Source organism: Manis pentadactyla, chromosome 5 (assembly GCF_030020395.1).
Source record: "Manis pentadactyla isolate mManPen7 chromosome 5, mManPen7.hap1, whole genome shotgun sequence".
Lineage (NCBI taxonomy): Eukaryota > Metazoa > Chordata > Mammalia > Pholidota > Manidae > Manis > Manis pentadactyla.
The window spans coordinates 176,876,884-176,902,988 of record NC_080023.1 but is presented as its reverse complement, the minus strand read 5'-3'; the positions used below and the strand labels follow the sequence as shown (position 1 = coordinate 176,902,988).

At 48.5% G+C, this 26,105-nt stretch overlaps 1 protein-coding gene across 3 annotated transcripts in view; it reads right to left on the bottom strand.

Annotated features, from left to right (window-relative positions):
• The window catches only part of OSBPL2 (oxysterol binding protein like 2), a 44,884-nt gene that overhangs the window by 14,719 nt on the left and 4,060 nt on the right, over positions 1 to 26,105 (bottom strand). The window contains exons 1-4 of one of the 3 annotated variants that reach the window (XM_036901800.2): positions 24,766 to 24,954; positions 15,617 to 15,782; positions 12,302 to 12,446; positions 10,480 to 10,555 (exon numbers count right to left, since the gene is read on the bottom strand). In XM_036901800.2, coding sequence (XP_036757695.2) covers positions 10,480 to 10,555; positions 12,302 to 12,446; positions 15,617 to 15,653 — 258 coding nt within the window. In that variant the 5' untranslated portion in view covers positions 15,654 to 15,782; positions 24,766 to 24,954. Of the gene's footprint in view, positions 1 to 10,479; positions 10,556 to 12,301; positions 12,447 to 15,616; positions 15,783 to 16,805; positions 16,952 to 24,765; positions 24,955 to 26,105 lie in introns of those variants that run through there. The other 2 variants (XM_036901803.2, XM_036901801.2) reach the window with 2 other exon arrangements.

Sequence of the window (26,105 nt, the reverse complement as noted above, 5' to 3'; positions counted from 1 at the left end):
ACAGTGCCCCGCACCGGGGATGTGCCCTGTCGGCCAGTCTACGCCTGCTCTGATCCTCTGGCCAGCGGCCCCAGCTCCAGGGGCCTGCCCCACAGACCCCCAAACATAGCAAAGGGCCAGAAATGATACAACCATCCACCAGGGCCGTCAGCACACTGCTGGTGGCAACACAGTGACCAAAGGACAGGAGGGGCCCTGTGGCTATGGCTGCACGATGGTGGAAAAAGGTAGAGGAGAGCCTTGCTTCCTCTGCAGAAATGGGGAGGAGATGCAGCCGGCTCGTGGGACCTGGAAACACAGACTGGAGCGTGTTCTGAGGGCTGCCCTAGGGGAAGGCAGACAGCAGGGAGAGGACAGGCACAGGAAGCTGAACTCTGGGACTATCTCTTGTTTGAGAGGTTTGGCTTTGGATTTATAAACTTAAAACAAAATTAAATTTAGAAAAGCTATCTCTGAACATCAAGAATAAAATGAAATAAATGAACCCATACAATCCCTTTAGGACACAATCACTCAAAGACCCACTGCAGGGACTTTAAGGTGCAGTGACCTGAGACGCAGCCCAGGACGAATGCCAGAAGGCACGTGCTGCCTCACTAAACATGTAGTTGGCGGCAGAGTTGATCCTGTCCTCAGAACTGCTGGTGTGAGATAAAGCAAGTGAGTCATTAATTATGTGCTAGTCTAAATCCGTCAGCGCTGTCGGTGTGGGAGAAGAGACCCAGACACCACAGAGGAGCGGCTGGATAAACCCTGCACCCCCGATCTGAAGCACTGCTGGAACAAACTGAAACAGTTCCTAACGCTCTCCCCAAAAAGGCCTAGAAACAAGACTGCTCCACAGGCTCCCTGGGGCCCAGCTGTGGTCCCGAGCTCCCTCAAGCCCAGGACAAGTGGCTCATCCCAGATCCTGGACCATGAAGGCTCCAGATGAGCCAGAAGCATCTTTTGTAAAGGACTTTGGGACAACTGGAAGAAGCCATTACCTGCCAAAGATGGAACGCCTTGAGGACCAGAGCACATCAGAGGCTTAACTACCTGACTTAAAAAAAAAAAGACAAACTAGTTGGTTTTATTGGTCATGCTGGGTGATGCTAGTGACCCAAACACATAATTTGGAAGTGGATAAAGAGAAAGGACTACTCATTGACCCTGACTTTCATACGCAAACTGCATTCACAACAGAGGAGAGGAGCTCTCTCATCACAGAAATGCTAGTTATAAATGAGAGTAATATTATTGGCATAGCTCCAATTCGCAGCTCAAACACTGGGCATCAGTAGCCCTTAAATTCTGAAGAAAAGCAACAAAAAGGTCTCCCGATGGAAGGATCAAAACAAGTTCCACATACATAGCTGCAAAAATACGAACAAGAGAACGATGCTTCAGACGGCTGGAAACTTGAAAACAGAGTGGACATTTGATGATACTGAAGAATTATATTATTCTTAAAAGAGGATAATAGTACTGTGGTTGTTAAAAAAGAATCCTTACCCCTTAGCAATGTATAAGAAATATTTACAAATGAAAAGATATCTGGAATTTGGTTCAAAATTCCCAGGGAGGAGGTGCAGTGGGCCCTGGTGGGTCTGGTGGGCCCTGACAGCCAGGGGTGCTGGTGAGGGGCACAGTCGCATGATCTTGTCTCTCCTGTGAGTGTCTGACATTGTTCACACTAGTCTGTTGCTGTTTCAGTGAGCTGGTGAGTAGGAAGAAGGGAGGAGAGTCACCTCTTTGGAGGCATGTCTAAAGAGATAAGCCTCTCAAGGGGTGAATCCAGCATATCCGTGGAGTGGCAGAGTGAGACGGCCTCCATTCTGAGAACACTGCGCATGTGCCAGCACTGTGTGCTCAGGTGCAGCTGTGGTCTGCATGCCGCCCACAGCCGCTGCCATGACATCACCTTGCTGATGAGAGGCCTCTGGCGTCAGACTTCTCAAGAGTCCAGATCAAGTTGCTTTTCGTGTTCACCTCATATCCCAGGTAGACACTTCCATCCAGACCTGAGTGTTCAGTTAAAAATGTAGGAGATAATATGCTAACAAATCCTGAGAAAAGTCCTGAATGTGTTATTTTAAAACACAACAGGAGACTGTACAGAAATATGTGTATGCGCAGGCAGAGATGAGTATGCACATTGGGGTCTCCAGCCCTGCCCGCTGAGGGGCCTGGAGCAGCGATGCCCCAGCAGCGACGAGCACGCCGAGTGTCCAGGTCTTGGTCTCTAGACGCATCCTCTTCAGAGAACAAAGTGAGAACCAGGGAGAGCCATGGCAGCCGTGCGGGTCAGGTACCCACCATGCTCCAGTGCGAGCCCTGGTGCGTCCACTGGACTGCGGGTACCACACGAGACGGGAACATTACAGGAGGCTGGGGGAAGGGCATGCAGGACTCACTGTACCGCTTTGCAACTGTCTGTACGTCTAAAATTATTTCAAAATAAGAATTTGAAAAAAAGATGAAGATTCCTTTGGGAAAAAAGAACTGAAATGGGTAAGGGCAAAAAATAAGTGGCATTTCAGATGACATAATACTGTACATAGGAGACCCTAAAGACCTGACCAAAAAACAATTAGAACTAAAAAATAATTCAATAAAGTTGCAGGATACCAAATCAATATACAGAAATGTGTTGTATTTCTATATACTAAAAACAAACTAGCAGAAAGAGAAATTAAGAAAACAATCCCATTTACAACTGCATCACAAAAAAAAATCTAGGAATAAATTTAACCACAGAGGTGAATGACCTGGACTCTGAAAACTATAAGATACTGATGAAAGAAACTGACAAAGACACATGTAAAAGGAAAGATATTCCATACTCATAAACTGGAAGAATTAGTATTATTTAAATGGCCATGCCACCCAAAGTAATCTACAGATTGAACATCATCTTTATCAAAATACCAAGGGCATTTTTTACAGAACTAGAACAAATAATCCTAAAATTCATATGGAACCATAAAAGCCCCTGAATAGCCAAAGCAATCATGAGGAAATACAAAACTAGAGGTAACACAATCCCTGATTTCAAGCTATACTACAAAGTTACAGCAATCAAAACAGTACAGTACTAGCACAAGAACAGACACAGATCGACAGAGCAGAACAGAGAAGAGCCCAGATATAAACCCGTGCATATATGGTCAGTTAATATACGATAAAGGAGCCATGGGTATATGATGGGGAAAAGAGAGCCTCTTCAACAACTGGTATTGGCAAAACTGAACACCTATGTGCAAGACGATTAAACTGGACTGCTTTCTTGCACCATACATACAAGTGAACTCAAAATGGATTAAAGACCTAAATGTAAAACATGAAACCACAAAACTCCTAGAAGAAAACATAGGCAGTAAACTCCTGAACACTGGCATTAGTAACTTTTCTCAGGACATGTCTCCCAGGCAAGGGAAACAAAAGTAAAAGTGAACAAGTAGGACTACATCAAACTAAAAAGCTTCTGCACAGCAAAATAAACCATGAGCAGAACAAAAAGGCAACCTAGGGAATGGGAGAAAATATTAGTACTGAGATTAAAGATGGCAGCATGAGAGGTGAGACAGAGAACGCCTCCCAAAACCACATATAATACAAAAATACAGGTAATACAACTAATCCTAAAAGAGCAACAGGAAAGAAGTTTGCGCCAGACTGCACACACCTGGAGAAAAGAGCAGAACTTACGAAACGGTAACATACCAAAGCCTTGACTTGGCGGGACCCATGCCCTTCCCACAGCTCACTGGTAGGGGGAAGAGAAACGAGGCGGGGAGGGGGTGGAGGCCTGGGACTGCTGAACACCCAGCCCTGGAGATCTGCTCTGGGAGCAGGAACCTACATTGCATGGTGCTCTGGAGATTGGTGGGGTTGGAAAGCTAAGACAGGGGGAATGCTTGGAAAGACTGAGATTCCAGCTGTTTGTGGAAAACAAGGATCCACATCCAGCCGCTCTGGGACAAAAGAAAGGCGGGCAGACTGAGAGACTTCCTAACAGTGAGAGGGCTGCTAAAGGGGCAAGGATTGAACAGAGCTTGCTGCTCAGGAGAAAGGACAGGTGGATAAGGTTGTCCAGGCACGCTCTGCCCAGCAGGTTGGGAACTTTCAGGAGCTTCAGGTGCTCCGTCCCCCTGGCTGGATACTCAGCTCCAAGGCCCCCCACCGTGATACGCAGCCTGCTGTGCCTTCCTCCGGGCCTGCTGCCACCAGCTCACAAACCAGCAGTCCCTGCCCTGGCGTCAGGCCAGCCAGAGGGAGGCTCCGCCTATGGCAGCTACACATGCAAAGCATAGAGGCTACTCCCTGTGTGCTCGGCCCACTGGTTCTGGCAGTGGAGGCAGGCGCTGCAGCCAGGAAGCAGGAAACAGCTCTTTCCTCCCCCCAGGCACCAGCTCTGCTCCCCTGCGACCCCCGACATCACTCCAGGGGCTGAGCAGCTCCAGAGACCAGAGCTTCTGGGCACTAGAGGGCACCACATACAAACTGAAATGTCAAAGGAACCTGGTTCAAATTAAATCCCACAAACACCAGAAAAAGGGGCAAGTGAAACTGAACTCACCAATCTTCCTGAAAGAGAGTTCAAAATAAAAATCATAAACACGCTCATGGAGGTACAGAAAAATATTCAAGAACTCAGGAACAAATTTAGGATAGAGATTCAATCATTGAGAAATTCTATATCTGAAATGAAACATACAATGGAGGGACTTGAAAGCAGATTAGATGTAGTTGAAGAGATGGGAAATGGAACAGAAATTAGAGAAGAGGAATACAAAGAAGCTGAGGCACAGAGAGAAAAAAGGATCTCTAGGAATGAAAGAATATTGAGAGAACTGTGTGACCAATCCAAGTGGAACAATATTCACATTATAGGGATACCAGAAGAAGAAGAGAGAGAAATAGGGATAGAAAGTGTCTTTGAGGAGTAATTGCTGAAAACTTCCCCAATCTGGGAAGGAGACAGTCTCTCAGGCCATGGAGGTGCACAGATCTCCCAACACAAGGGACCCAAGGAAGACAACACCAAGACATATAATAATTAAAGTGGCAAAGATCAAGGATAAGGACAGACTTTTAAAAGCAGCTAGAGAGAGAGAAAAGATCACATACAAAGGAAAACCCATCAGGCTATCATCAGACTTCTCAACAGAAACCTTAAGGGCCAGTAGAGAGTGGCATGATGTATTTAATGCAATGAAACAGAAGGGCCTCAAACCAAGAATACTCTACGTGGCAAGATTATCATTTAAATTTGAAGGAGGGACTAAACAATTTCCAGACAAGCAAAAGCTCAGTGAATCTATCTCCCACAAACCACCTCTACAGTGTATTTTGGAGGGACTGCTATAGATGGAAGTGTTCCTAAGGCTAAATAGCTGTCACCAGAGGAAATAAAACCACAGTAAAGAAAGTAGAACAATTAATTACTAAGGAGATGCAAAATCAAATAAACTAGCCCCAAAGTCAGTCAAGGGATAGACAAAGAGTACAGAATATGATACCTAATATATAAAGAACGGAGGAGGAGAAAAAAAAAGAACCTTTAGGTTGTGTTTGTAATAGCATACTAAGTGAGTTAGATAGATAGTAAGGGAATTACTCTTGAACCTTTGGTAACCACGAATCTAAAGCCTGCAATGGCAGTAAGTACATACCTACCGATAATCACCCTAAATGTAAATGGTCTGAATGCACCAATCAAAAGACACAGCATCACTGAATGGATAAAAAAACAAGACCCATCTATATGCTGCCTACAAGAGACTCACTTCAAACCCAAAGACATACACACTAAAAGTGAAGGGATGGAAAAAGATATTTCATGCAACTAATAGGGAGAAAAAAGCTGGAGTTGCAGCATTTGTATCAGACAAAATAGACTTCAAAACAAAGAAAGTAACAAGAGACAAAGAAGAACATTACATAATGATAAAGGGGGGTCAGTCCAACAAGAGGATATAACCATTCTAAATATCTATGCACCCAACACAGGAGCACCTACATATGTGAAACAAATACTAACGGAGTTAAAGGAGGAAATAGAATGCAATGCATTCATTTTAGGAGACTTCAACACACCACTCACTCCAAAGGACAGATCAACCAGACAGAAAATAAGTAAGGACACAGAGGCACTGAACAACACATTAGAACAGATGGACCTAACTGACATGTATAGAACACTTCACCCAAAAGTAACAGGATACACATTCTTTTCAAGTGCACATGGAACATTTTCAAGACTAGATCATATACTAGGCCACAAAAAGAGGCTCAGTAAATTAAAAAAGATTGAAATTGTACCAACCAGCTTCTCAGACCACAAAGGTATGAAATTAGAAATAAATTACATAAAGAAAATGAAAAAGACCACAAACACATGGAGGCTTAACAACATGCTCCTAAATAATCAATGGATCAATGACCAAATAAAAAGAGATCAAGCAATATATGGAGACAAATGACAATAACAATTCAACCCCGCAAAATCTGTGGGATGCAGCAAAGGCCGTGCTAAGAGGGAAGTATATTGCAGTACAGGCCTATCTCAGGAAAGAAGAAAAATCCCATATGAACAGTCTTAAACTCACAATTAACAAAACTACAAAAAGAAGAACAAATGAGGCCCAAAGTTAATAGAAGGAGGGACATAATAAAGATTAGAGCAGAAATTTTTTAAATCGAGAAGAATAAAACAATAGAGAGAATCAATGAAAGTAGGAGCTGGTTCTTTGAGAAAATAAACAAAATAGATAAACCCCTAGCCAGACTTATCAAGAAAAAAAGAGAGTCTACACACATAAACAGAATCAGAAATGAGAAAGGAAAAATCACTATGGACACCACAGAAATACAAAGAATTATGAGAGAATAGTATGAAAAATTATATGCTCACAAACTGGATAACCTAGAAGAAATGGAAAACTCTCTAGAAAAATATAACCTTCCAAGACTGACCCAGGAAAAAACAGAAAATCTGAATAGACCAATTACAAGCAACGAAATTGGACTGGTAATCAAAAAACTACCTAAGAACAAAATTTTCGCTGGACCAGGTGGTTTCACTGCTGAATTTTATCAAACATTTAGTGAAGACCTAATACCCTTCCTCCTTAAAGTTTTCCAAAAAGTAGAAGAGGAGGGAATACTCCCAAACTCATTCTATGAGGCCAGCATCACTCTAATACCAAAACCAGGCAAAGACACCACAAAAAAAGAAAATTACAGACCAATATCCCTGATGAACATAGATGCAAAAATACTCAACAAAATATTAGCAAACCGAATTCAAACATATATCAAAAAGATCATCCATCACGATCAAGTAGGATTTATTACAAGGATCAAGGATGGTACAACATTCGAAAATCCATCAACATCATCCACCACCACATCAACAAAAAGGACAAAAACCACATGATCATCTCCACAGATGCTGAAAAAGCATTTGCCAAAATTCAACATCCATTCATGATAAAAACTCTCAACAAAACGGGTATAGAGGGGAAGTACCTCAACATAATAAAGACCATATATGACAAACCCACAGCCAACATCATACTGAATAGCGAGAAGCTGAAAGCTTTTCACCTAAGATCGGGAACAAGACAGGGATGCCCACTCTCCCCACTTTTATTCAAACATAATTCTGGAGGTCCTAGCCACAGCAATCAGACAACACAAAGAAATAAAAGGCATCCAGATTGGCAAGGAAGAAGTTAACTGTCCCTATTTGCAGATGACATGATATTGTACATAAAAAACCCTAGACTCCACTCCAAAACTACTAGAACTAATATCTGAATTCAGCAAAGTTCCAGGATACAAAATTAATACACAGAAATCTGTTGCATTCCTATAGACTAATGATGAACTAGCAGAAAGAGAAATCAGGAAAACAATTCCATTCACAATTGCATCAAAAATAAAATACCTAGGAATAAACCTAACCAAGGAAGTGAAAGACCTATACCCTGAAAACTATAAGACACTCTTGAGAGAAATTAAAGAAGATACCAATAAATGGAAATCCTGTGCTCATGGATACGAAGAATTAATATTGTCAAAATGGCTATCCTGCCTCAAGCTAGGCCATTAAAAGAGCCTCAGTAAATTCAAAAAGATAGAAATTGTACCAACTAGCTTCTCAGACCACAAAGGTATGAAACTAGTATGAAACTGCCTAAAGCAATCTATAGATTCAATGTAATCCCTATCAAATACCAACAGCATTCTTCAACAAACTAGAGCAAATAGTTCTAAAATTCATATGGAACCACAAAAGACCTGGAATAGCCAAAGCAATCCTGAGAAGGAAGAATAAAGTGACGGAGAGATTATGCTCCCCATCTTCAAGCTCTACTACAAAGCCACAGTAATTAAGACAATTTGGTACTGGCACAAGAACAGGCCCATAGACCAATGGAACAGACTAGAGAGCCCAGATATAAACCCAAGCATATATGGTCAATTAATATATGATATGGATATACAATGGGGAAATGACAGCCACTTCAACACCTGGTGTTGGCAAAACTGGACAGCTACATGCAAGAGAATGAAACTGGATTACTGCCTAACCCCACACACAAAAGTAAACTTAAAATGGATCAAGATCTGAATGTAAGTTATGAAACCATAAAACTCTTAGAAGAAAACATAGGCAAAAATGTCTTGAATATAAACATGAGCAACTTTTTCCTGAACGCATCTCCTCGGGCAAGGGAAACAAAATAAAAAATGAACAAATGGGACTATATCAAGCTAAAAAGCTTCTGTACAGCAAAGGACATCATCAGCAGAACAAAAAGGCATCCTACAATAAGGGAGAACATATTTGTAAATGACATATCCGACAAGGGGCTGACATCCAAAATATATGAAGAACTCACAAGCCTCAACACCCAAAAGGCAAATAACCCTATTAAAAAATGGACGGAGGATATGAACAGACACTTCTCCAAAGAAGAAATTCAGATGGCCAATAGGCACATGAAAAGATGCTCCACACTGCTAATTATCAGGGAAATGCAAATCAACACCACAATGAGATATCACCTCACACCAGTCAGAATGGCCACCATCCAAAAGACAAGAAATAACAAATGTCAGCGAGGATGCAGAGAAATGGGAACCCTCCCAGACTGCTGGTGGGAATGTAAACTGGTGCAGCCACTGTGGAAAGCAGTATGAAGGTTCCTCAAAATACTAAAAGTAGAAATACCTAATGACCCAGTAACTCCACTTCTAGGAATTTACCCAAAGAAAACAAAATCCCTGATTCGAAAAGATATATGCACCCATGTTTACTGCTGCATTATTCACAATAGCTAAGATATGGAAGCAACCTAAGTGTCCATCGATAAGATGAATGGATAACGGTAATGTGGTATATATGCAAATGGAATATTATTTAACCTTAAAAAAGAAGGAAATCCTGGCATTTGTGACAACATGGTTGGACTGAGAGGGGATTATCCTCAGCGAAGCAAGTCAGACAAAGGAGACAAATACCACGTGATCTCACTTACATGTGGATTCTGAGGAAAACAAAACAAACAAAACACAGAAACAGGCTCATAAATAGAGAACAAACTGGTGGTTGCTGGGGTGGGGAGGTGGGTGAAGGGGATCAGGAGGGACAAACTCCCAGCTTTAAAATAAGTAAGTCAAGGGGATAAAAGGTACAGCACGGGGAACATAGTCAATGATGTCGTAGTAACTGTGTGGTGACAGATGGCAACTACACTTAATATGGTGAGCATTCCGTGACATACACAACTGTCAAGTCACTATGCTGTACCCCTGAAACTAAGGATGTTAACTATACATCAATACAAATTTAAAAATAAATCAATGGCATAAGAAGACTGGGTGAAGAACCTCTAAGAAACTGTGAACAGTGACCCTCTGAGAACTGGTGCTTCCTCGTACATCATTCAGCCTGAGTCTGAGTCACCAAATGCCAGCCCTGGATGGGCACACTGCAGACTGTGCACGGGGGCTCCCTGCCTGCCTGAGAGGGGCAGCCAGCAGGGCCCTCACAGGCAGTGAGGCCAAAAGAGGAAAAGCCAAGGGCTCCTGAACACTAATCATCCTACAAGTTCTTCTGGCACAAACTCTGTGCAACTGAGCTCCACCTGCAGCCCAGCCTGAGGGTCAGTCAGGAACCCCGCTGAAGCCCCCATTTCACACAGGTCACCCAAAGGTGGCTGGCTACGAGCACATCTCAGAACCCCAAGGTAAATGGGAACCCATGTGATGAGTCTGATGTCAAGAGTCTGTAGAACTATTTCCTAACCATCTATAAATAATTGAGCTTCTCCACCTCTTGCCCTCACATACTGGCCCTTTACTATTTGATTATCTTTACTGCATGGTGTTTATAAATATGCAAAGCGCATTTTCCTAAACGACCAGCAGTGCAATACACTCACAGGACTCAAAGATGTTTATGCTTCAAGTTTCTAAACTTACCAAGCCGATGCACTTTTTTAAGATACTCCACACACTGAAGTCACTTCTCGTAAACATTGGGGCAGGTAGTGATGTCCTGCAGGAAGCAACCAGAGACGTGTATTTACTCTTCCAACATGAGATTCACTTATGACTGGTGACTTTGCTCAAAGACCAATGTTTCCTTTAATTTTCATATCTAAACTTTAGCATTCTCTGTGCTGCATGCCTAGGGAGAAAAAAAACACTAGACTGCTGTTTAAGTCCCAAAGAGAAGTTTCTGCATTGATTTTTTGGAGGACCTCCCGGGAAACGATCATGCCACACAGACGACCTTCCTTCCACAGGGCTGCATCCAAGGTGCAGAGACAGGTGCTTGGAGCAACCTCAGGACCACGGACAGAGACCAGGCCATCAGGCCACCTAGAGGGAGCCAGGCTGAGGAAAACTTGGCAGAAAACAGCTGTCAACCCTTTTAACACATGTTTGAAGAGGCTTGGTCCTTCTCAGGCTACCCTCCCACCAGCTACAGGGGAGCCCAGCAATCATTCTGCCCCATGAGGTCCTGTCCACAGACGACGGGGTGAGGGGACCCTGGTCTCCATCCTGGAACTCTGGAGCTGGGATGAGAAGCTGTGCCTGTCTGGGGAGGAAGGGCCTGAGTGGGATGGAAATCTGGTGGGGGAAGCGTGCTGGACCCATGCGCACGGAAGTCAGAGCCCCGGCGGTGGGGCACTGGCTGGGGCGCCACCTGGCCGCTGGCCCACGGCTGCCCAGGCTTCCCTGAAGCTGGCTCCACATCTGCGGTTCCTGTGCTCACAGCAGGGCCACCTCCCTCCGGTGTCCACACCTGCTCCCGCCCAGCCGGGACCTGGTCCTTCCTCCTGGAGCACATTAGGGCAGCTGGTCAGGGCATGCTGCTTATTTCAGGAGCAAGAGGGAGAGGAGAACAGGCAGCTGGGGAGAGAGAGGGGAAAAAACCACCCAACTGGGAGCTCAGTGCCAGGCTCGTGGGTGCCTGTGAGGGGGCGTGGCTCTGCAGGCCAAGTGCACATGGACATGAGAGGCAACACAGGGGAGCCGGATCGTGGGGAGGGCTGGGGCCGGAGGAGGGGGCAGGGCCGGCCCAGGGCCAGATTCAGGGCACTGACGTCCAGTCAGCAGAGCCTGGTCTGCTCCCGGACTGGCACCTGAGCAGGAGGCATGGGAGGACCATCTGAGGGCATGAGGGGCACCTGAGCCCAGAGGTGGGCACATCCTCTACACTGAAGCTCAGAGCAGGGTGGGGAAAATCAGAGACAGATGAAGATGGCATGGGGTAGAGGGAGGCCCGCCTGCCCCACCCTCCTGGGGCTCCACTGACAGATGCTCATCCCACCTGTGTCCCTGTCACCAGAATCTACTTGCACAGAAACCAAATGCTATAGGGAGAGAATGGAAGGATGTCTTCTGTGTAAACAGCCCTCCCTGTGCTCAGGGCTGAGGGGCCAACACCTCGCAACACAGCACAAGGGGATCTGTGTGAAACGAATCAACAACTCAGGTGGGCCCTGCCATGTGCCAGGCCCTGCATGCGCCAGTCCCTGTGTAAAGTGCCAGGCCGCCACGTACCAGGCCCCCAGCAGCCCTGGGGGCAGGTGGCCAGGTGACAGGCACAGCAATTGAAGAAGGGCAATCGCTGATCCCCAGGAACCACACAGAGAGGCACTGAGTCTCAAAATCTCTGGCTGAACAGGGCGCCTGAGGAGCCACCCCAGGTGACTCTGAGTGGGTGCTCCTGCATGTTTGGGGGTGATCAGAGATACCCAGGAGGGCCCTGAAACACACGTGTGGGCCAACATACCTGTGCTTCTGAATTCCATTCTCTCGCAGGGGCTTCTCCCGAACTCGTCCAATCCCATTGCTTTTGTGGGTGTCCACATGAGTCACTCCAGGGTGTCTCTGATTTGCCTCTGAAAACTCCCCAGAAGAGTTATCAGAGTCAAAGCCTGCACGAGACAAGCAGAAAGGTAACTTGCACAGGACCTGGGAGCTCTGAGGCCCTCCAAGAACTGGCTATGTGAGCACAGCACCTGACACTCTATCATTCTGATCAGCACGTTTCAGAGTAATTCACCCTGCTTCCCAGGAGAATGTGGGTGCCTCCAGGAGCTCCAGGTGAGAACATCCACTCTGCCCCTGCCGGGTGTGCTGCACACTAGCTGGGTCCAGCCTTCAGTCCAGAACATGGGTGTCCAGTGTCTCAGTCGGTGCCTCCTGCCCTTCGGGCAGCCGCCTCTCATCGTGCAAGCCAATCTCAAGGCTGCTACCTGCTCTGTCTTGGCATGAGGTTGGCGGCCCTGCTCTGCACTTGTCCTAGATACAGCCCACCAGAGCGGTTTCTAAGGACCAGCAGCCACGCCATGCAAGCGCCCTGCTGGGATAGACCGGGCCAACGAGCAGCAGCGGAGGACTTAATGACGGGCCTGAACCAGAGAGCACGCCATGCCAGCAGAGCTGGGAAATGGACCCTTGGGAGCTTGTGTGAAATATGTTGTGTGTCCTGGATGGCTGTGCCTGTGGCCTTTCTCCACTAGGAAGACTTTCTCCTCAAGAAACAGGTAACTAGCAGGAAAAGGAAAGGGTGCTTCCTTCCACGTCAGCAGCACAATTCACTGAGGCACTCAAGTTCTGCTCAGAGCGGTCTGGGACAGGAGCTGGGCTGCTGGGCTGAGCCCCGCCCAGCCAGCGGGGCAGGACACAGGCTCACGTGGAGTGTAGGGCTTGCCTGACAGCCCCTGACCTCACAGAAAGGAAGGCCGGGCCCAGGGCGAAGGCCAAGAGGGTAACTGTGTCAGACTCAAATGTAAAACAAACTGCTGGCAGGCTTCCCTGAGAACAAGCAAAAATACCTTCTTTCAGATTCTTCTGTATTGACAGGTTCACAAATGTAGTACTGAGGTCATATCACACAATGATTTTGGAAGGATGTATTAAAAACAAAGCTCTTAAGTGATCAATATTTTCTGAAATAGCCCGTCACCTCTCATTTTCCCTACCTATCCCAAAAGAAACATCTACTTACTCCCCAGCCTAAACTTAGCTTGAAAACATTCTCACCGTGGAGAAACTGCGTCCTGCAGAATCTGCCCTGGGCCCTGCACCGTGTGGCCCTGTCTCCACAGACCTCCGCCAATGCCAAGAGACCCCAACAAGAAGGACGCTTATTTAAATTACAACCCAGACACATGCCTGGGAAAACGAGGCAGCACAGCACACTTGCGTTGAAGTCTTGTCTCAAATTAAGCCAATGCTATGTAAGCAATTTAAACATTTTAATATAAACACATATTTATTGTAGAAAAAAAGAAAATACAGAGAGCAAGGAGGGACTTGAGATCCCTGTAATTGTATCCCTCACAGAGTCCCTTTTACCTGGGCAATGTGAATTTCTTAGGCCTCAATCTGCACATGTGTGTCATGGACTTAAACCTTTCACTCTAACAGTACTGATTCTTAGAGGAAGTGATTCCTACTCAAGCCACTCATTTAGTAACCACTGGGTTTAAGTACTTCCTGAGTTAGAGCTATAAAGTAAGACTGAGTCTACAGACAGTGAGGCAGCCGGGATCCTGCACTTTATGCGGGTATTTCACTGCCTTGGAAGCCTCAGCACTTTTCTTCTTTCTGTTAAATTACTTGTTTTCAAACCAAAGGGCTGGGGTGAGAAGTTACTCCCACTGAGACAGTCGCCTCCTGTACCCCCACCTCAGGGAAGTGCTCCCATGCACAGAAGCAGAGATGGGGGTCGTCCAAACACCGCGGTGCATAAAGAGCAAGTGATGTCAGGACAGTGGGGCACACAGGTTCCATGTGGCAGGGGACTGGACATGAGACGCAGGAGAGGCCCATGCCCTGGCTGGCTCCCCTGGCCAGACAAGGTCAGCCAGCAAGGGCCAGGTGGCACAAGGACATGATTCCCTGATGCCCACTCCAGCTGGTGGGGCTCCAGCTGCAAACATTACTGGTGAGTGTGAGGTTAAGGAGACAAGCCTGTCTCCCAGGGGCACAGAGCAGCTCTGAGCTCATGAAAGACAACTTCATAATTCAGCCTTGGAGAACCTAAGCAGATCACAGCCTCCTGCTCCTTGTGTCTCAGACAAGCATAAGCTGATCATCTTGGGCTGCCGGTCCATCAACCTGCTACAATTCTGTCTTGGGAGAAGCATGGTGGCTGTCCATCAGCCCACCACACGGTCACAGCGAGCGGGAAAGGCCCTTTCACAGGGCCGGGCGCCACTCCGTTGGGGCAATCTAACAGAAGTGGCTCTGACTACACTCGGAGAGATCATCAGTAAGAACCAGGGAAACATTTCAAAGTTACTGTTTTTCTAGTCTTACACCTAAGGAGGAAGGAATGGACTTAGATGGTCTCATGAAATTCCTTTTCACCAAGAAACATCCTCTACAGAAAAAAAAAAAGTGACATTCCAGATGCTGTCACGGGGGATGGAGAGTGGGCAGCACGGCCACCTTGAGCTCCAAGGGTCTTCGGGCCACCTGGGGTCACTGCACGTGTGTTCCTTCGAGTGTTCAGGGCTTCCTCCCAGTGATGTTCTGAGTGAGTGCGCTGACCCAGCTCCACCGGCCCCCAGCCCCCGCCGCACACATGGCCCCGCAACATGCTATGTGCGGTCAGACAAACACTCCTGTCTCCCCAACTACAGGCTGTGACCACTACATGAACCGGCCATGTGAAAGCGAGAATAGCTGAACTCGAGGCGGTAAAGGCTGTCGTGAAGCACATACAGCCACTTAATCTTGGTGCACTTTAAGTGGTGCAAACACACCTTATTATGGGACAATAATGTTTTGATTATTATGTATCAATACTATAAGATTATATCTTACTTAGGACCCAAATATTTATACCCCAGGGTAACCCTTTTAAAGACCAAACCCCAGAGGCCCTTTCTTGTTATCTCCTATCGTCCAAAGTAAGGCCTTGGACCCAAACCTTGGATAGGCCATATGCTTTTACTAAAAGTCAGTACCTGGGGACACGTCCCATCTCTCGCTGTGTGGCTCTCCTGAGCCACCCTCACATCCCAAGGGCTAAGCCTGAGACCCGGACCTGGAGTTGCACTGTGTCCCCAAATCATCCCCTCTTCCCACTCACCTGTGACCGCATCGAAGAACTCCTCCTCGCCGTTCATCCTTCGGTAGCCAGGCTCCTCTGCCGCCTGGCCTTTCACGGAGTCATTGTACTGGATCTACATTGAAAGTGTAAGTAACTCTAGGCTATGCGCTTTGTTTTAGGTAAAAATCCAACAGGCACTGGAGATCTAAAGGGAAAGAAAACATTTTGGCCTACTTAGCCTCCAGAATCTTAGGGTTTAAACACATCTTTTAAATGCCCATTCACCATTCTTGAAATCAATCTCAACTATATCTGAACAAAGAAACAAAATGATCTCATAACAAAGGCATGATTTCACCAACATCAGTGAACCACCCACAATACAGACATCCACCAGAGAGCAACAGGCACACAGGGCATCATTATTTGAAGAGTTGTTTAAAAATCATCATCTACAGTTGTATGAGAAAACAACAAAATGATCAGTCAGGGGCAAGCTGTGGGCAGGCTGACAGGCAAGGCGGTCTCAGGGAGGCACTCGGACGTCAGGGGCCGGACACATCTCCGCGAGCTCTGCCAAAGGTCACAGTGAATCTTTACCAGACTCTTCAATAGGTGATTATAAATAAATACAAAATTACATTAAGATATTTATTTCACATCAACCTTAAACCAGTTTTCAATCCTAGAGAATTAAGACTGCTGTGTAAGCTACTCTCAGCATGAACAGAAATCAGCTTGAATTTTCCCAAAATTCTTCTGGTGCACTGTTTTGGAGGAGCTCACATCAACTCCAGCTGTGACAGAGAGCGGCTATTTCATAAACGGCGGGAGACTGAAACAAAAGGCCAGCCTGGTCCCCACAGGTCTGACTTTGTGAAAATAAGCAGAGCCCTGTATTTATTATGTCAGCGACACAGGGATGGAGGCCCAGACTTCTCCGCCCAGTCCTGAGGGCAGGAAGGAGAATGTGGTCCTCAGGCAGGGGCCTGGCCTCGGAATGGCTATGTGGTGCTTGCTGACACCGCCAAGTGGCTCAGCCCCGGACTCCGCCCAAGGGTCTGCGAGCTTCTGCGCTCAAGACAGACTGGCAGACAAAGTCGCCGAGCCGGGCACCGTGCAGCTTTGGGAAGCACGCTCCAGCTTGCTCACTAGGCCATGCCCCGTCTTCCTGTGCAAAGCAGAGAAGTTGCTACTCCTAACTCCTCTCTGCCCCTGCGTGTCCCACCTCTAACATCCAGCAGTTGGCTCTGCCCTCTAGATGCCACTGAAAGGAAGCGGGGTTCCCTGCAGGAGAAACAGCCGAGTCCGGGACTGAGGTCTCCCTACAGCAGCGAGGAGCTGCTGTTGAACAGCACAGGGTGGATCCCAGGGGCTCCAGCTGCAAGAACGGGGGTGATTTAAGCTCTGGTAAACTGCAAGGGGCTGAAACACATCCAATCCACTGAAGTCCCCGAGGTCACAGAGACGCTGAAGAAGAAATTACTTGGTCACCACTAGGTGATGCCAACACATTGTTCTGAAGACTAGTAAACACGGGGGAAGCACCAGCCTTGATATGCCTGCCCTGTGCAGGCTGCCTGAACCTGAGGGCAGGTTGTGTTGCTTTACAGAAGTGTCCCCGCAATTCGCGAAGAAGGTGTGTGAGCAGCACACAGCACAACACCGACCCCCACGGCCGCCGCCATCCTGGGACTGGGCGCCTCCCAGCGGACGAGTGTGCCGTCACCTCTGGGGTGGTTTTGCCAAGAAAATCAGGCCAAACATGACCCAGCCTTCAGCTTCAGCCACCAGGGTAAGGAGCAGAGAACAGAGGGACACGCTGGACTCACTGGGGCAGCCAGCACATCCCAGCCACAGGGAGTCCGCTGGGCAAAACCCCTCTCTCTGACCAATAAAGCACAAAGGAAACAGCTGGGGGGGACGCCTACGGCAGCTGGCGAACACGTGGGTGTGCACGTCACGTCAACCACCCGTCAAACTAGTCCTGGGGAACCATCAGCAAGACCAAGACGGGACAAAAGAGGCGAGTTTCATGGTGTACACGGACACAAAACTTGCTCTACACCTTAAATATGTGCAGTTGTGCCTGTCAGTTACACCTCAAAAACGGGCATTAAGAAGGGCACAGGGTCAGGATAGCAATTTTTAAAAGAAGCCTTATCTTTATATCTACACATGGAAATACATGTGGATGAGATGCTATCACATCTGGGATTTTCTTCAAAATAACTCGGGAGGAGTGGGTGGGCTGAGTCATGAACAAGACGGACAGCGGTGGCCGACTCGTCCCCAGGCCCACAGGGCTGTTGTGGTGTTATTCTGTCTGCTTCTCTGTATGCTTAAAATCTCCCGTAACAAGAGGCATCGAGAGCCATGGCGTTTCCTTTACATGCGTCCTGACCCACAGCGGGCGTCCTGATACTAAGAGGAAATGAAGCAACCCGTGATAAGTCTCTGGAATGAGAGTGTAAGGGACCAGGCCGGCTGATGCCAGGGACCGTGAGGGACTGAAGCCCTGCCTGGATGCCACGCGGACCATGAGGTCCCGCCACCACCTCAGACCTGCGCCTGCCCGGGGAGGCCTTTCCCGTAAATGCCACACAAGCCCCCCACCCGGTCACTGCCGACACAGCTGCAGCAGCGGCCAGGCTCGCTCACATAGGGCCACACTCAGAACTGATTTCAACACGGTCTCTGGGCAATTCCTGAAAGGCCCGCCTGGCAAGGCCACACACTTTGTCTTCCTCAGTTGCTGGGTGACAGCTACCCTCTGCGGCAGACTGCCAGCATAAAACCACAGTGGTCACCTTCATTCCTCCGACAAACATCTGCCAAGTAACCCTCGGTGCCAGGCCTCGGGCTGGGGCTCCGAGGACGGCCCCTGCTGGGCAGGCGTCCAGGGGAGTGGCTGTGATCGTGGCAGGGCAGTGTGCTCCCCTGCGGCACAGCAGATGCCCATGTGGGAGAGCGTTGGCCCGGCCTGTTCCCTGGTCCTTCCTCACATTCGCCTGCCCACTTGATGCCTCCTGGGAAGCCAGGCCCAGAACCCTGGGCCCAGCTGCCGGGAGCCGGGTGGCACTTCACAGCCCCCAAGTCCAGCCAGCACCACCTGGAGGGGAGCATGGGGCTGAGCGTGGGGAGCCCTCCTGGGTAAGAGCGCCATGAAAACAGGGAATCAGGCTGTGTGACTCAGCATCTCACCCAGGTGTGGGAACATAGAGAGCAACTGTTACGGAAACAGCATCAACAAAAGGCAGAATTTAGCACTTTCTGAATATGTTCTTCTTCACGCGTATTTTACTGTGCACTCAGAAGAGAGGCGGGGCCCACTCCCCCCACACGGGGACCCCCTCCTTGCAGGCTGGGTGAGCGCTCGCCCCCAGCCTCCTCAGCGAGCAGCAGCACAGGACGCCCGGGCACCCCCAGGCCCCATGGGGCTGTGGCCCACTCCCCACAGAGGGCCCCACACAGCTCTCCTGGAGCCCCCTTCCTGCCGGTCCCGTCAGGCACTCTGAGGACGGTGGCTCAGAACAGAACATCCCGCAGCCGCGTATGAATGACTGCACTCAGGTCTTGAAAACCTATCCTTACATTTTTCTTAGAAAACAGATCCGGTTGCTTAGGAATAAGTGGCTGGCTAAGGGGCCTGGGCTAATCTCCATGGTCTGCTCACAGGAGGGTCAAATGGGGCATCATTTCTCTTCTCTGTGAAAACCAGGCAAGGCAACCAGACGTGACCTTCACACAGAAAGAAAACTCAGGCACACCTCCTCTGACTGCACATTGCTTTACCGCGCTTCACAGACACTGTGTTTTTTATACACTGAAGGTTCAGGCCTACCCTACATCAAGCAAGTCACTGATTTAACAGCATTTGTTCTGGGTCTCTGGGTCACATTTTGGTAATTCTCACAATATTTCAAACTTTTTCATTATGTATTTATGGTGATTTGTGGTACTGTAGTGATCATTTAATGTTATTACTGCAATTGTTTTGTGGTGCCGTGAACGAAACCCAGATAAGACAGTGAACTTGATTGACAAAAACGTCTGTTCTGACGGTTCTGTCTCTCTGCCTCCCGCTGGTGGGTGTCCCCCCCTGAGGCACAGCAGCACTGAAGCCAGGCCCATTCGTGACCCTGCAGTGGCCTCCATGTGCTCAGGTGAAAGGAAGAGCCACACATCTGTCACTTTAAACCAAAAGCTGGAAATGATTCAGCTCAGTGAGGAAGGCATGCCGAAAGTCAAGAGACGCTGGAAGCCGGGCCTCTTGCATGGAGCAGTCAGCCAAGTTGTGAATGCAAAGGAAAAGTTCTTGGAGGAAATTAAATGCATTCCTCCAGTGAACACACAAATGATAAGAAAGCAAAACAGCCTTAATGCTGATACAGAGAAAGTTTTAGTGGTCTGGATAGATCAAACCAGCCACAATATTCTCTTAAAGCAAAGCCTAATCTAGAACAAGGCTCGCACTATCTTCAATTCTGTGAAGGCTGAAAGAGTAAGGAAGCTGCACAAGAAAAGTCTGAGGCCAGCAGAGGTTGTTCATGAGGTTTAGGGAAAGAAGTCATTTCCATAACATAAAACCACAAGGTGAAGAAGTAACTGATGTAGAAGCTGAAGCAAATAATCCAGAAGATCTAAGATAATTAATGCAGGTGGCTGCCCAAAACAACAGATTTTCAATGTAGATGAAACAGCATTATGCTGGAAGAAGATGCTGTCCAGGACTTTCAGAGCTGCAGAGAGTCAGTGTCTGGTTTCAAAGCTTCAAAGGACATGCTGACTTATTAGGGGCTGTAACTGGTGACTTTAAGTTGAAGCCAATTCACATCACTTGCCCTTCTGAACACAGATGCAAAAATCTCAACAAAATATTAGGAAGCTGAACACATTAAAACATTGTTGGCAACATATTAAAAGGATTATACACAATAACCAAATGAGATTTATTTTTGGAATGCAAGGATGGTTCAGCACATGAACCTTGATGTTATATATCACATTAACAGAATGAAGAAAATAAACGACCATCTCACTTGGTGCAGAAAAATGATTTGACAAAATTGAACACCTTTCATAATAAAAATACTTGACAAACTAGCAACAGAAGGACACTACCACAACATGTAAGAGCTATATATGAAAATCCAACAGCCAAAATCATACTCAGTGATGAAAGCTTTTCTTCTAAGATCAGGAATAAGGCAAGGATGACTCCTTTCACCAACTCTACTCATCATAGTACTGAAAATTCTAGCCAGAGTAATTAGGCAAGAAAAAGAAATAAAAGACATTCAATTGGGAATGGAAGAAGTAAAATTATGTTTGCAGATGATATGCTCTTACATACAGAAACTCTAAAGACCCACAAAAAACTGTTAGAATTAACAAATTCAGCAATGAAGTGGAATACAAAGTCAACATACAAAAATCAGTTGCCTTTCTCTACATTAACAATGAACTATCTGAAAAGGAAATTATAAAAACAATTCCATTTATGATAGCATCTAAAAGAATAAATACTTAGGGATTAATCAAAGAGATGACAGACTTGTGAAATGAAAACTTGTACAATAAAACATTGCTGAGAGAAATTAAAGGAGACATAAGTAAATGGAAACATCCTGTGTTGAGGGATTAGGAGACTTCATATTGTTCAGATGCCTATGCTATGTACATATGCCAAAGCAATGTACAGATTCGGTACAATTCCTATCAACATCCCAATGATGTTTTCTTTTGTGGAAATAGGGAAAAAAATCCCACAATTCATACATAACCTTGAGGGACCCTGAATAGCCAAAACAATCTTGAAGAAGAAGAACAAAGCTAAAAGACTCATACTTCCTGATTTCAAAACTCACTACAAAACTATAGTAATCAAAACAGAGTAGTACTGGCATACAGACATAAAAGCCAATGGAATTGAATAAAAAGCCCAGAAGTAAACCCTCACATACATGATCAAATTGATTTTTGACAAGGGTGTCAAGCCATTCAAGGAGGGGAAGGACTGTCTTTTCAATAAGTGGTCTGGGAAAACTGCACATCCATACGCAAAGGAATGGAGTTAGATCCCTACCTCACATCATAATGCAAAAATTAACTCACAATGGACGAATATAAGATCTAAAACTATGGAACTCTTAGAAAAAAACATAAGTGCAAAAGTTGCACAACACTGGATTTGGCAATGATTTATTGGGTAAGATGGCAGAGGCAATTAAGAGTAAAAAAGCAAACTGGACTTACTTTATGAAAATTTTAGAAATATGTGCATCAGACACTATCATCAGAGTACAAAGGCAGCCCACAGAATGGAAGAAAAAAATTTGTAAATCATACATCTGATAAGGGATTAGTATCCACAAGGGAGAACTCCTAAAACTCAACAGCAACAACAAAAACCTGGCTCAAAAAGGGTCAAAGGGCTGCACAGACATTTCTTCAGAGAACGCAAAGGTGGCCAAGCCTGTGACGAGATGCTCGACACCTGTGAGCATCAGGAAAATGAGAAGTCAAAGATACAATGAGACCCCACCTCACACCGAGGATGGCTACTATCAAAAATAAGTCAGTGCTGATAAGTACATGAAGCCAGCACCCTTGGGCATTGTTGGTAGGAAAGTAAGACGGTGCAGCCACCTTTGAAAACAGTATGGCATTTACTCAATTAAAAATAGTTACCATATGATCCAGCAATTCCACCTCTGGGTATGAACCCGAGAGAACTGAAAGCAGGGTCTCTGGGGGAAATTTGTGCGCCATGGTCACAGCAGCAGTCAGCAGCCAGCAGGCGGAGGCAACCCGAGCGTCCGCTGGCGAATGGACGCATGAGCCAGGTGCGGGGCGCGCGTGATCAGCCTCGGGAAGGCAGGGAGCTGCGACACACCCACCACACGGCGAGCCCTGAGGGCTCTGTGCTCAGTGAGCCGAGACACCCACCACAGGGCAAACACTGTGCGATCCCACCCCGGGAGGCGCCTAGAGCCGAACCCACAGAGACAGAGGAGAGTGGTGGTGGCCCGGGGCTGGGGAAGGGGGCGTGGCGTTCAAGGGGGACAGAGCTCAGTTTGGGAAGATGGTCAGAGGGAGATGGTAGATGGTGGTGGTGGCCGCACAAGTGTGAATGTATTTGACACCACAAAATGGCATGTTATATGCATTTTACCACAATGTTTTAAAATGGAAAAAAATAATCAGCAAGCAGTACAAAGAAGAAACCATCCATGATGCACAGACCCGAAACGCATTGGGCACTGAGCTGACACCGTGCTGGAGGGAAAGCTGTGCTGTCCCCGGTGACAGGACGCTCCCGCGAGGAGCCCCAGGCCCCACAGAGCACGGGGGGTTCCGGGGGGCATCTTCCCATCAGAAGGCGCAAAGGGATGCACGCCGACTTTCCAGCTCTTTCCCACCGCGAGTCACAGCCGGCTGGGCAAGACAGGCCGCTGCACGGCCGTGCGGGGCACCGACTCAGGAAGGGAGGCGGACTGTGGACCAAGTAGGGGTTGAGGAAGAACTGACCAGGGAGCTCACAGAGAAAGGACTCCACGAGGCCTGGGCCCTCGCCCCTGAGAGGTCATGCTCAGAGGGCCATCACCCCAAGAGGAACCGCAGGTATGGCCTCGTGAGGGTCTAGGCTGCAAGGCAAGCTTCACTCACTGGGTACTTGCTCAAGCCACAAACACAGAATTGGGTCTCCATCACGAACAAGTCAGAAACAGGGCACGGCACGTGGCGCCTGCTGTCTTCGGGTACACCACCACCGTACCCTTGGGAGAGCGATGCTCTGTAGGGCTCTCGCCACCCTGCAGCTCTCAAGGTCAAACCCAAACACTTCCAGAAACAGAGCAGAGAACCCTGATGGGCCTGAGACCAGGGACGGCACCAGCCAAAGCTGCAGCCACAAGCCCACGGAATCCCCCCAGGGCTTGGGGGCTGCTCCCTGGGATACCCACTGAGAGTGTGAAACTAGTGTCACCTATGAGCATGAAAGCCTCAGAATCTGACACCTGATGGACACCCTTAACTCTCACCAGGAATGAAGGGACAGAGGTGGGATGGGAGAAAGGAACCCAGCTGCTCGGGGACACTGACATGTCCCGAGGACAGCGCCAGCCTTGGAGGGCAGCTCGGGGGCTCTCTCAACCTGGCCCCTGCTAAGGAAGGTGGAGGGGCCCACAGCCACGGGGCCTGGGGCCTCACTGAGCAGCACCCCTTCCATGACAGCAGGGCCCTGAGGGTGCGCGGTGCTTCTCAGCCGAGCGGCCTTGGTGGACACCAGGCTTCAGATGTCCACATGCAACAGCAGCCCCCGCCACCTGGGTGCCTGATGGCCCTGCCCTAGTGGGACCCTCTATGCCACCATTCCCAGTTTCTTTCCTGCACACAAAAAACAAAATCAGTGGGAGCAAAGACTCGGCCTGGACAGGCTCCAGAGCATGCGGCAGGGCCTCGCCGCCTTGGCAACGCTCTGATGTGCTCAGTCCAACAGAGCAGCCGCCGGCCGCAGGTGAGTCTGGGCACTGGAGACGTGGCTGGGGTGGGAAAGGAGGGGAATGCTTGCCTTTAAGTAATGCTTACTAACTGAATTCGGTCCTCGCCAGCTGCCATGTGTGGCGGTGGTTTCTGGAAGAATGGGCTGAGACACCACAGGGACTTCCACACTGATGACCCGGTGGCCATGCCAGGTGGCAGTAGGAACATGGGAAGGAGGCAGCAGTCGAGCAGGCAGGTGCTCCTGGCCTCCCTTCCGAGCCCAGGCGCGTGTGGCCTGGGGCGGCCGCCATCCAGAAACCGTGCTGCTGGGCTCAGTACCAGCTGTCAGGCCCAGACCTATCGGTTATCCTCACTCCTCAGACCAACACTCAGCCCTTTGCTCACTGCTGAGGAAGCATGGAGCCTAGGATGCCTGCGGCGAGGCTGCTTTGCGGCAGGATCACCGTACAAGCCCAACTCACCCACAACACACCACTCGGAAAGGCTAGCGTGCGGCTGTCTCCGGCCGGCCCCCTACAGCGCCCCCTCACACACTCACGTCTCAGTGACACAGGAAACAGAGAGGGGCCCTTGGACACTGGCTCCCTGTGCTTGGGAGGAATGCACTGATGCCCAGCTGTCCATGGCTTGGAGGGCGCAGGCCCTGTGCCTTCCTCCCCGCAGCTCCCGCCATGTCTCACCTTCCCCTCACCTGTGTGACCTTGCTGGGTTCGGGCTTCATCACAAAATCAGCTGCCTGATACTCTACAGAATTTAGAGCTGCTTCACGGACGGCAATCTCAGCTCTTCATTCTGGCGAGTACACAGATCGGACTTAAGACGTTGCGTGACACACACACCAGCCGAGCACACTCACCGGTCACCGCACAGGGCTGTGACTTCGCTAGGGGCTCAGCAAGATATCTAGAATTAAGGAAGGTAAACGAACCTATCACACTACATAAACAACCGCATTAATCACTGGCTGTTTACCACTGGCCAGGCCAACAGGGTGGCCCTGAAAGGCGGGCAGAGGCAAACCAACCAGGCCCAGGGAGCAGCCACAGGAGCCACACTTCCTGCTGGGATCTGACAAGTGGGAGCCTGGAGCCTGGAGCCCACCGTCCACGGGCAAGCCCCTCCATGCCCCTTCCCTCCACTTCACTCTCCAGGGAACATGATCTTACACTCTGACACCAAGTATCTCCAGATACACAGGAGAGGAATGGAAGCCTTTCCTACAAACACTTTTGTTTCAATCAACCTTGTCGAACTGTAACACAGGAGGAAGTGGCCCAGATGCAGCCTAAAGCGCAGGAAAGCTCTGCACAGGGAGCCCTTCACACCGCCGCCGCACAGGGTGGCAGAAATCCCACAGTCAGGAGGGCCACCTGCTGGGTACTTGTCCATCTTGATGAGCAGAAGCAAGGGCCCTGGGCAGCAAGGGGGCAAGGGTGGCAGCCGGAGCAGTGAGTGCTGCCCCTCCAGGGCCGGCTGGACAGGCTCGCCCCTTGCCTGCGTCCCTCCCCCGCGGCGGGTGCTGCGGGTTGCCTCCTCCTAAGTCCAGCCTGCTCAGCCCCTAACTGGTTCCTCTGCACTGAGAGCTGCACCACCTCACATCACCCTGCCCCAGTCACTCCCACTACACTTCCCGGGGGGGGGGGGGGGGGTATTTAAACTAAGGTCACGGAAATCCACAAATTTCTAACCGGACCCTGCCAAAAGAGAAAGCAACGAAAAGGGAAAATCTGCCAAATTCTGTCTGTACTCATTTCATTTTCCCAGGAAGATGTGACTCAGATTCTTCTTTAAGTTACCAAAAGGGTCCGTGATTCACAGCCGGGCTATGACCCCACAGTGGACGCACAGTAATGCTGGTGTGCACGCCTGCCGCCTCAGACTCGGGGTGCACAGACACCTCGTGGGCCCCTCTCGGGGAAGCCCAGGTCCAGATCTGGGGCTGGGCCTTGAACCTGTACTTTTTACAAAGTTCTCCAAGTTTTTCTCATGAGAAGTCAGGGCTGAAAACCCTTTGATGTTA